The sequence below is a fragment of the Boleophthalmus pectinirostris genome, unplaced genomic scaffold (genome assembly GCF_026225935.1).
Source record: "Boleophthalmus pectinirostris isolate CB_2022bp ecotype Guang Dong unplaced genomic scaffold, ASM2622593v1 HiC_scaffold_11, whole genome shotgun sequence".
Lineage (NCBI taxonomy): Eukaryota > Metazoa > Chordata > Actinopteri > Gobiiformes > Gobiidae > Boleophthalmus > Boleophthalmus pectinirostris.
In genome coordinates this window covers 17,615,131-17,627,175 of record NW_026570994.1, presented here as the reverse complement: position 1 = coordinate 17,627,175, position 12,045 = coordinate 17,615,131, and the positions used below count along the sequence as shown (strand labels likewise).

The window sequence follows — 12,045 nt, the reverse complement described above, 5'->3', positions numbered from 1 at the left end:
CCTACAACTACTACTACTACTACTACTGCTACTGATACTACAGCCAGTCCTACAGTTACTACACTATTATTACAACAACTAGTACTACTGCTACTATGACCACTCCTACAACTACTACTACTATTGCTACTACTGCAAATACTACAATGACTACTACGACTACTACAAATGCTGCTACTACTACAGCGACTAATACAACTACTACTACTGCAACTACTACAATGACTACTAAGATTACTACTACTAATGCAAATACTACTACTACTAATGCAAATACTACTACTACTACTACTACTACTACTACTACTACTACTACTACTACTACTACTACAACTACTACTGCAACTACTACAGTGACTACTACTACAACTACTGCTACTATTACTACTACAACTACTATGACTACTACTACTGCTACTACTATTGCTACTACTACTGCAACTACTACGACTACTACAACTGCTACTACTACAACGACTAATACAACTAGTACTACTACTGCAACTACTACTACTACTAATGCAAATACTACTACTACTACTATTACTACTACTGGAACTACTATAACGACTACTACGAGTACTCCTACTACTGCAACTACTACTACTACTGCAACTACTACGACTACTACAACTACTACTACTCCAATTAATAAAAGTATATAACTACAACTAGTACTACTACTATAATGAATACTACTAAAATAATGAATTGATAATGAATGAATGAACTACTACTACTACTACTACTACTACTACTACTACTACTACTACTACTACTACTACTACTACTACTACTACTACTACTACTACTAAAAGCACTTTGAATTACTTTGTGTACAAATTGTGCTATACAAATAAACTTGCCTTGCCTACTACTACTACTACTGCAACTACTACTACTACTGCAACTACTACAATGACTACTACAACTACTACAACTGCTGCTACTACTACTACAGCGACTAATACAACTACTACTACTAATGCAAATACTACTACTACTACTATTACGACTACTGCAACTACTATAACGACTACTACTACTACTACAACTGCTACTACTACAGCAACTAATAGAACTACTACTACTTCTACTGCAACTACTACTACTACTACTCCAATTAATACAACTAGTACTACTACTATAATGAATACTACTAAAATAATGAATTGATAATGAATTATGACCTGACTACTACTACTACTACTACTACTACTACTACTACTACTACTACTACTACTACTACTACTACTACTACTACTGCAACTACTACTACGTCTAATTTTACACAGACTAGACTTATTTATTAGTAACTACCAGAACTATTAGTAAACCACTACACCTACTATTTCTGCAATTACTACTACTACTACTACTACTACTACTATTGTACCACTACAGCCATTACTACTACTACCTCAAACTTTGCTCTACTTCTAGTACTCATACACATACATTTACAGTACATCACAGACAAAAATACATAAAAATAAAACTTGTGATAGTTGAAAGCTTCTGTTTTCTACAAATACATTTGCTTTCACACTCTAACGCCAAACTCCTCCACAGAAGCGAAGAAAAGCTCGTCGTGGATGATCCGCCGCAGACTTTTTTACTGTATTTTTCCCACAATGCATCAGGAGGAGCGGCGCGCGGTGACAGGGCGCGCGAGGTTAAACCCGGAGTCGACCTCTGACCCCCCGTCCGCAGATAAACACGACTCTTCCGCTGAGGATTCGGCTTCAGGAAATTGTCCGAGTTTAGGAGTTTTTTTTTTTTGTTTTTTTTTTTAAGAGAAGCACAAAATCCTTTTACTGTTCAGGGGTCATTGTGTGAGTAAAGAAGTGTTAGAATATCAAATAAAACAAGTACACCTTTCTTATCTCTCGCTCTTTTCTTTTTCTCTCTATTCCTTTCTCTCCCTCTCATCGTTTTATCGCCGCCTCTGTTTCTCCTTCTATTCCTTCCTTCCTCTTTCCTCTCTCTTCTCTCTCTGTCGCTCCCTCCTCTCTCTCTCTTGGTCTGTTTTTCTCTCTCTCAGCTTCTCCCTTTTCTTTCCTTCTCTCTTACCCTCTCTTTCTCTTCCTCCCTCTCCCTACCTCTCTCTCCTCACGCTTTTTTCTCTCTGATTCTATCCTTCTCTCTTTCCTCTCTCTTCTCTCTGTCTCCCTCTCTCCTCTCTCTCAGTCTGTTTTTCTCTCTCTCAGCCTCTCCCCTTTCCCTCCTTTCTCTCTCTCTCTCTCTCTTACTCTGGCTTTCTCTTCCTGCTTCTCCTCCCTCATGTCACCGCATTTTCTCCCTCGCTCTTTTCACCTTCTTCTCTCTGAGTCCCTCTCTCCTCTCAGTCTGTTTTTCTCTCTCTCAGCCTCTCCTTTTTTCTCCTCTCTCTCTCTCTCTCTCTGCCCCATGTCTCCCTCACCATTTTTCTGTCTCTCTCTCTCTCTCACCCTGTCTTTCTCTTCCCCCTCTTCTTTTCTCTCTCAGCTAATTTTCTCACTCCTTCTATCCCTCTCTCTTTTCTCCTTCTCTCTGAGTCCCTCTCTCCTCTCTCTCAGTCTGTTTTTCTCTCTCTCAGCCTCTCCTTTCTCTCTCCTCTCTCTGCCCCTCTCTCACCATTTTTCTGTCTCTCTCTCTCACCCTGTCTTTCTCTTCCCCCTCTTCTTTTCTCTCTCAGCTAATTTCCTCACTCCTTCTTTCTCTCTAATTCTATCCCTCCCTCCTCTCTCTCTCTCTCTCTCTCACCCTCTGCCCCATATCTCCTTCTCCACTGCTCTGTCTCTCCCTCTTTTATGCTCTTCTCTCTGTGTCTCCCTCTCTCTCAGTCTGTTTATCTCTCTCTCTCTGTCTCCCCCTTCCCTCGCTCCATCTGCCCCATGTCTCCCTCTCCCTCTCTTATCCTATCTCTCTTCTCTCTCTCCTTCTCTCTGTCTTTCTCTACCCCATGTCTTCCTCTCCATCTTTCTCCGTGTCTCTCTCTCTCTCTCTCTTTACTCTGTCTTTCTCTTCCTCCCTCTCTCACCTAATGCCATTTTTTCCCTCCCTTTCTCTCTCTCTCTGATTCTATCCCTCCCTCTTTCCTCTCTCATCTCTCTGTCTGTTCCTCTCTCTCTCTCGCTCAGCTTCTCCCTTCTCTCTCCTTCTCTCTCTTTCTCCCTCTGCCCCATATCTTCCTCTCTCTCTCTTGTCCCTCTCTTCCTCCCCCTTCTCCTTCTCTCACTCTATCCCATGTCTCCATCTCCATCTTTCGGTTTCTCCCTCTCTCTCTTACCCCGTCTTTTTCTTCCTCCCTCTCTCTACACTTCTCACTTCATGCCTTTTTCTCATTTCTTCTTTCATTTCTTCTTTCTCTTCTTTCCTTTTTCTTCTCTCTGTGTCCCTCTCTCTGTCCCTCCCCCGTCTCTCTCTCTCTCTGTATGTCTGTCTCTTCCTCTCTCTCTATCTTACCCGGTCTCCTCTCACTCTCTCATCTCCTCTCTCTTTCCTTCCCTCTCTCTGTTTTCCCTCTTTCTGTCCCTCATCTTTCCGAGCGTATCTCTTTATCTCTCTATCTTACCCTGTCTTTCTCTTCCTCCCTCTCCTCTTCTCTCTCACTGCCTCCCTTTATTTCTCTTCCTCTCTCCTTTCTCTCATTCTGTCTCACTCTGTTTTTATCTCTCCGTCCCTCTGCCTACACTCTCTCTCTTGCTTTTCTTTCTCTCCGCTTTTTCACCCTACTCTCTCTTTCTCTCTATTCCTCTCTCTCTGCCTCTCCTTGTCTCTTTCTGTCCTCCTTCATCTCTCCCTCTCCTCTCTTTTTCTCTTTTTCTCCGTTCTCGTCCCGTCACCTCCGCTCAGCTCCACCTCCGCTCTTCACAAATCCACCTTTCACACTCTGTCCTTTGGTTTTCTCTCCTGCTCACTTTAATTCTCTTAAACAGAAATCTTATTCACTAACCGCGGACAGATTAAACCGGACAATTTTGTGTTTCAGTTAAGCAAAACGCAAAAGCAAGTAAAAAAAAAAAAAAAAAAAATCTGTTCTTGACCCTTTTCCTCTGCTCCACGTCCACCACAGCAGCAAAACTCAGCCTCCTCAGCCTCTCCAGCTCCTCCTCTTCACCACCAGTGTCTCATATTCTCATCATTACTTCATCTTAAAGGGCCAGTACCTGATTTTTTGTATTTGAGTAGAATGTGTCCTGGTATCTGGGTACAGTGAAAGCCTATATCCTTTTTCACAATGTCCGGAAGTGCCCCACTGTAGATTTGGGGAACTTCCGGGTAACGGTTTTCCGTGGTAAAATGTGTGTGTAAATGTCTGTCCTATTTTCCACCATCTTCATAAATCTGCTTGGTTGAAGATTTGGCGATGTGGTAGGGGATTATAGCCGGGCTGGTGCCACTTAGGTCTACGTTCAGACTGCAGGGCTTAACGCTCAATTCAGATTTTTTTTGTGAAATCCAATGTTTTTGTGAGGTCGTTCACATTTCCAATTAAATGCGACTTGTATGATGATGATCTCCTGTGTGAACTTTAAACAGCCCAAAAGTGTCCCGCATGTGCACTGGAGACACGACGACGTCAACCGCAGCGAGCGTCTCTGTGTTTACGGAAGTTGTCCAAACATGGACGCAGCATCGAGCACCTGGAGATTTTAAAGTTCCTCTCGTACCGGAGCCAGAACATGAACAACTTACTTATTTTTAAGGAGGAGATTGAGAAGGAGAAGGACGAGGTTTTTGGTCGTGGTGTTTTGTGGTTCAGAACTGTTGAAAGGAACGTGTGGATGTGGAGACGGAGCCAAGAGTGGTGAGTGGTGATGTGCTTCACTTCAGTGACACTGAGTTCATTAACAATTTTCATCTACTTCAGCGCAGAATAGTGACGTTTGTGGCTTGTTGATAACGTGTAGGTGGATGAATGCACTTTGACCGTTCAGACTGAAGTCACATGTCAAAAGATCAGATATGTATCAGTTTCAGGAGCACATATCCAAGTGTCCTGGGTCACATTTGAAAAAATTGGATCTGTGTCGTTCAAACTGTCATTAAAAGATCAGATACAGGAACATAGGGGCCAAAAAATCTGATTTGGGTCACTTCAGGCTGCAGTCTGAACACAGCCTTAGTGTCTTCAATCAATTTCATTTCTCTCCAGCGACTAGGTCAGGAATCAGAATACAGTAGACACAAGAACCCTGGAAGATGAAGACACCAATCAACAACCCAACTAAACAAAGCAGTCAAGATGGATGTAGACGAAAACTGTGTTGGCAACGATTCCCGAGATCGAGGATTTAAAGAGAATGTTTGGTGAATTTTCTCAAGGGGAAAGGCCTCATTGTCCTTCTTCCTACAGGATTTGGGGCATTACATACGTTACGACCAAATAGCAGTGATTGGCTAAACAAAAAAAGTACCCGCCTACCGTCGAGCAAATGAATTCTAATGCTGCGAGGTCAGATGGTTTCCACGAAGTTAAACTGTCTGATGAATCAGGGTAAAGAGAGATGAAAATTCCATGACTTTTCCAAACTTTCATTGAATTTACAAATTTCCATGACTTTTCCAGGATTTCCATGACTGCGGGAACCCTGAGGATACCATACCGTTAGTTTTGCTCAGTAGTTCACTAATGCTCGTCGTCGTTCAAGTTTAAGTTTCGTCTTTCTTGCCTTGATAGTTGTGGATAAATTCTTCATGTTAGAATGTTTATCTTTTGTGGACCTTGTTGTTGGTTGAAGATTTGGTGATGGGGCAGATTTATGAAGCTGGTCGAGAAAACACGAGACATTTTTGCCAGTGAAAACCATTAACCGTAAGTTCCACAAATCTACATCGTGGCATTTTTGACCATTGTGAGAAAAGTCTATTCGGACGCTCTGAAAGCAAAAGGGAAGCGCAAACTGTTTTAAATGACCTAGCTCTGTTTTTTATGTTTTTAATGCAGTAAAAATCCGGTACAGCGGCGTTAAAAAAACACGTCGGCCATCTTATGTTCGTTAAAAACAGCTACACGGCAAATCCACCTAAAAAAAAAAACATCTCTATTCACAAATATCGACTCAAAATGGCTCACGTTTACAGTAACAGTATAGGCTTTGGAACACAACATTGGCACAGTTACGGTTCCCTCCTCCTCCTCCCTCCATCCTTCCTTCCCTCCTCCTCCTCCTCCTTTTCTTTTCATGCTAATGCTATCCTCATGGGGAGCTCCTGTACCCGTGTCTATGGGAAAATGGGTCAAACCGCTCTTTTTGATTACAGTGAATCGGTAACAGTTTGTGGAAAGGGGGGGTGGGAAAAAAAAGGCAGCACCGTGAATCATTGTACCTTAAAATTGAAAGATAATTTTAGTGTTTAACAAAAGATAATGGATACAGTAATGGAGACTACTTACTCCGGGCTTTTAAGCGACGAGAAGAGAAGAAGAAATGGTGTTTTGAAGCGGCGTAAGGAGAAGAAGACGAGCGGTGATATAAATATAAGCAGGACTTGACAATAGTGAGAAATATTTGCAGTAATTGCCTGGGTTAAAATAAAAATACGAGCTACCCCCCGGGGGGCTGCTGTGCCACGAATAAAACAATCAAAGCTAGATTAGGACTGAACAATGCGCCCGCTGGTCTCCATGGAGATCGGATTGCTTTGCCTGTATGTTCCGCAGTGTGGCATTAGATCTTCAAGCAGGAGATCGTATCGTTTATGATGGTATTTTGTACTTTTGTGTACTTTTTTAACATTATTATTAGTTATAACAGTACTACTACTACTACTACTGCTACTACTACTACTACTACTACTACTACTACTACTACTACTACTGCTACTACTACTACTGCTACTACTGCTACTACTACTACTGCTACTGCTACTACTACTACTACTACTACTACTACTACTACTACTACTACTACTACTACTACTACTACTGCTACTACTACTACTGCTACTACTACTACTACTACTACTACTACTACTACTACTACTACTACTACTACTACTACTACTACTACTGCTACTACTGCTACTGCTACTACTACTACTACTACTGCTACTACTACTACTGCTACTACTACTACTACTACTACTACTACTGTACTACTACTACTACTACTACTACTACTGCTACTACTACTGCTACTACTGCTACTACTACTACTACCACTACTGCTACTACTACTACTACAACTACATGTACTACTACTACTGCTACTACTGCTACTACTACTACTGCTACTACTGCTACTACTACTACTACTGCTACTACTACTACTACTACTGCTACTACTACTACTGCTACTACTACTACTACTACTACTACTACTACTACTACTACTACTGCTACTACTACTACTACTACTGCTACTACTACTACTACTACTGCTACTACTACTACTGCTACTACTACTGCTACTACTGCTACTACTACTGCTACTACTACTACTACTGACTACTACTACTGCTACTACTACTACTACTACTGCTACTACTGCTACTACTGCTACTACTACTGCTACTACTACTACTGCTACTACTACTACTACTACTACTACTACTGCTACTACTACTACTACTACTACTACTACTACTGCTACTACTACTACTGCTACTACTACTACTACTACTACTACTGACTACTGCTACTACTACTACTACTACTACTGCTACTACTACTACTGCTACTACTGACTACTACTGACTACTACTGACTACTGCTGACTACTGCTGACTACTACTACTACTACTACTGCTACTACTACTACTACTGCTACTACTACTACTACTACTGCTACTACTGCTACTACTGCTACTACTGCTGACTACTGCTGACTACTACTGACTACTACTGACTACTACTGACTACTACTACTACTACTACTACTACTACTACTACTATGCTACTACTACTACTGCTACTACTACTACTACTACTACTACTACTACTGCTACTACTACTACTACTACTACTACTACTACTGCTGTTACAGGTCAGATCTGTGGAGAGGCGAGCCTGCTCACAGTCAGAAATACCTGTTTTTCTAGTTTTATTTTATTTTATTTTTAGCAATAAAACTATAAAATGTAATAAAAGTAAGGCAGAGCTGTTTAATGCCATGCTGTGGAACATTCTAAGCAGCGCAATCACATCTCGACAGAAACAAGGAACATTTGGATTTGATTAAAATGTTGTTTTAAATTTCACTGAACTGAATCTGAATCAAAAATACCACTAAAATTGCCTTTTATTGTTACACAGCTCTGGTCGTGGTGATTCAAACTTTACAAAAACTAAAATTAAAATGACAAATCTCCCATGATGCTTTGCTGTTGCTAATTTAAAGTCCATTTTTCAAACTAGTTCAAATCGAGTCCTCACAAATCCCCACAATACCAGTTACATGTATTAGCCCCATGCCAGTATCTTCTCTAATTGATTATAATTGGCAGTCATTTTCTGTTCATGTGTTCCTTCTTTGCTCCACAATCGCGCAAGACTCAAAGCCGCCCGCAGATGTTTCAGATTAAAAGGATAAAAAGGAAAAAAAAAAAATTGGGGCTTTTAATGTGACGGGGCTCGGCAGGAAGTTGGGGAGTGAAAAGAGCTTTTATTTTGGTACAAAGCGAAGACGAACCCGATTCAAACCAGTGCAGATAATTAAAGTAATGCTCGCGCCGGGGGATCCGCGTGTCCTTGGAGCGATCACAAAAACACCGACTCGTAATGAAGGGAAACTTTGCAGGTGACCAAACGGATGTGAGATAAAAGAAAAAAAAAAAAAGGTTCAAATATAAGATTAAAAACAAGTCCGTTATAGGAGCTGTGTGTAAGATTTGGATTTTAAATTGGGCGGCAGTGGCTCGGTTAGTTGAGCGTTTCGAAGGCTGGCGGTGCGATTCCAGCTCCTACAGATGAATGCCGTCGTTGTGTCCTTGGGCAAGACACTTAACCCCCCCAAGTCTCTGCGTACACTGGTGTATGAATGTGTGTGTGAATGTGTGAGTGGTTCCTTGTTGTAAAGTAGGTTTGTAATAGAGCCCTGCAATCCCGCGGGACCGACACAAAACAGTGCGGCGCGGGACACATTTTGAAAGCTCACTGCGGGTGCGGGAAAGAAGCGAGCGGGTGGGAGGACAAACTGCAGTCCCGTAAACTAAATATGAGTGTAAAGCAGGGGTGTCCAAACTTTTTTCATCAAGGGCCACATTTCTAAACACAGATGAAGCAGAGGGCCGATCGAGGGCCGCAGACTGATGCTCATTAAGGTGAATAATTGAAATATGTGCATGTTTAACAAGACAGAATGAGCCGTCAGTCTTTATTCACGCTAAGACCCTCAAAACCACACACTAAACATTAAATATTAGCTTTATCAAGGCAGATATTCAAAAAACTTGCAATAAAAACATAAATTTAATTGATACAAGGTAATTTGATCCAATTCACCTGGAACTCTGAGGGCCAAGAAAATTTGTCTGAGGGCCACATTTGGCCCCCGGGTCATAGTTTGGACATGCCTGGTGTAAAGTAAAATATACAAATGATGAATGTAAGTATATCATGCATAAATTGTGCTGGATATTTTATTTGGCATTAATAAAAACATTTTAAGCAGCAGACCGTCAACCCCGTCCCGTACGCCGCGCGAACAGTCCCTCCTCCTGTAAGTCACGCAGGCTGCGCCAATAAACCAGGACTAAACCAGGTCTAAAAACAGGTCTAAAACCAGGACTAAAACAGGACTTAGCCAGGACTCGCCAGACAGGACCATGCTTCCTCCCATACGCAGCCCAATTCCTTTCATTTCTCCATGTTTGATAGAGCTTAAGAAAGCAAAGGTTCCCATCCTGCGGGATTGAAAATTACAATTCTTAGCGGGAGCAGGCAGGAGCGGGACTGCACAGTGCGGGAGCGGGTGGGAGAGGGACTGCACAGTGCGGGAGCGGGTGGGAGAGGGACTGCACAGTGCGGGAGCGGGTGGGAGAGGGACTGCACAGTGCGGGAGTGGGCGGGCGCGGGACTGAAAATTCTGTCCGGTGCAGACCTTTAGTCTGTAACGATAGTCAATAAATCAATTAATTGTAAGTTTTAACAAGCACGATAACTTTTCTGGCTGGAATCATTTCTATTTCTATTTCGTATTGGCAACTTCTTAATGACACCCAGCCCTAGTAATAACGTGGCTACGTCACTGGGTAGTCGTCCCTGATTGGTTGACGCGGCGTGTTCGATACCAAAAAGTCAGCGTTTTCAACTTCCGCCTGAACGTTCAAGTCGAGTCAGTCAAGTCAACGCCAGATTCAAAAACGCAGGACGAGGTTTGTATAGACTTTACATGTAAACTGGACGCCTTGACGAGTCTGAAGGCAGCTTAAAAGCTCAGGCTACATACATATTCTTTCAGATGTCTGCAAGTGAAATCTGGACCTCCCCTGTGCTGCTCGCCCGTATCCAATATATTTTCCTTTTCACTTTTTCACTCTTGTAAGGAGAAAATTGTAGCATTCAGAAGTAAACTGTCTCTTCCTCTACTCAGAACGCCCGGGCCTGTAAAGTGTAGTCCTCCATGGATTAAAAAAAAACAAAAAAAAAACACAACTACAGCCTACATCCACACCTGCATTATCATGAAACAAAAAACTACAAATCTCGCAAAAAAAACTACAAATCCCACGAACAAGGTCAACAAAACTATGCACCAATAAATCTCCATTATACAAGTACAAATAATACACAAGCTGATAATCCAACGCATTATTTCTCCTCAAACCAATCAGAAAACACCAGCACAAAGCTTTTATCCAATCACATTGCAGTACCAGCGTTTCCATGGCAACGCGAGGTCAACATAGTAAAACGTTAAGCCGCCGATAAGCTTAAAATTAATAATAAAAACACACGGACTTACCTATGGCCAGTTCGATTACGGTCATTTGGCCCTCCGCCGGGAACAGGATCTTCGGGGGTTTGTCAGTTTGTGGAGCTGTAAGACACAAGAGCAGTTACGTGAGATGACAACTAGCATGCTGACAGCGCACCAATGTTACTTCGTGTGTTCTGGATGATAAAAAGGCGTTATAATTATTAGATGTGGTCTTTCTTAACGGTTTAGTCCTTCCATTGGGGTTTAGTCCTGGTTCAGTCCTGGTTTAGTTCTTCTTTAGTCCAAATATAGTTCTGATTTAGTCTTGGTTTAGTCCTGGTTTAGAATACTTCTTAAATCTGTCTTTAATTTTGGTTTAGACTGGAATCCTGGTGTAATAGTACTTTGCTCCTGGTTTAGTCCTTGTTTAGTCCTTATTTAGTCCTTGTTTAGTTCTGGTTTAGTCCTTGTTTAGTCCTTGTTTAGTCCTTATTTAGTCCTTGTTTAGTCCTTGTTTAGTCCTTGTTTAGTTCTGGTTTAGTCCTTGTTTAGTCCTTGCTTAGTCCTGGTTTAGTACTAGTTTAGTCCTGGTTTAGTCCTTGTTTAGTCCTTGCTTAGTCCTGGTTTAGTACTAGTTTAGTCCTGGATTAGTCCGTGTTTAGTTCTGGTTTAGTTCTGGTTTAGTCCTCGTTTAGTCCTTGTTTAGTCCTGGTTTAGCCCTGGATTAGTCCTGGTTTAGTCCTAGTTTAGTCCTTGTTTAGTCCTTGTTTAGTTCTGGTTAAATCCTGGTTTAGTCCTTGCTTAGTCCTGGTTTAGTACTAGTTTAGTCCTGGATTAGTCCTTGTTTAGTCCTTGTTTAGTTCTGGTTTAGTCCTGGTTTAGTACTAGTTTAGTCCTGGATTAGTCCGTGTTTAGTTCTGGTTTAGTCCTCGTTTAGTCCTTGTTTAGTCCTGGTTTAGCCCTGGTTTAGTCCTGGTTTAGTCCTTGTTTAGTCCTTATTTAGTCCTTGTTTAGTTCTGGTTAAATCCTGGTTTAGTCCTTGCTTAGTCCTGGTTTAGTACTAGTTTAGTCCTGGATTAGTCCTTGTTTAGTCCTTGTTTAGTTCTGGTTTAGTTCTGGTTTAGTCCTGGTTTAGTCCTGATTTAGTCCTGGTTCAGTTCTGGTTTAGTCCTTGTTCAGTCCATGTTCAGTTTGGTTT

At 41.7% G+C, this 12,045-nt stretch overlaps 1 protein-coding gene across 1 annotated transcript in view; it reads right to left on the bottom strand.

Annotated features, from left to right (window-relative positions):
- Positions 1 to 12,045, bottom strand: part of LOC110165607 (interleukin-1 receptor accessory protein-like 1) — a 347,431-nt gene that overhangs the window by 175,126 nt on the left and 160,260 nt on the right. The window contains exon 5 of the mRNA XM_055167012.1: positions 10,893 to 10,967. Within this exon, the coding sequence (XP_055022987.1) occupies positions 10,893 to 10,967 (75 nt within the window). The remainder of the gene's footprint in view (positions 1 to 10,892; positions 10,968 to 12,045) is intronic.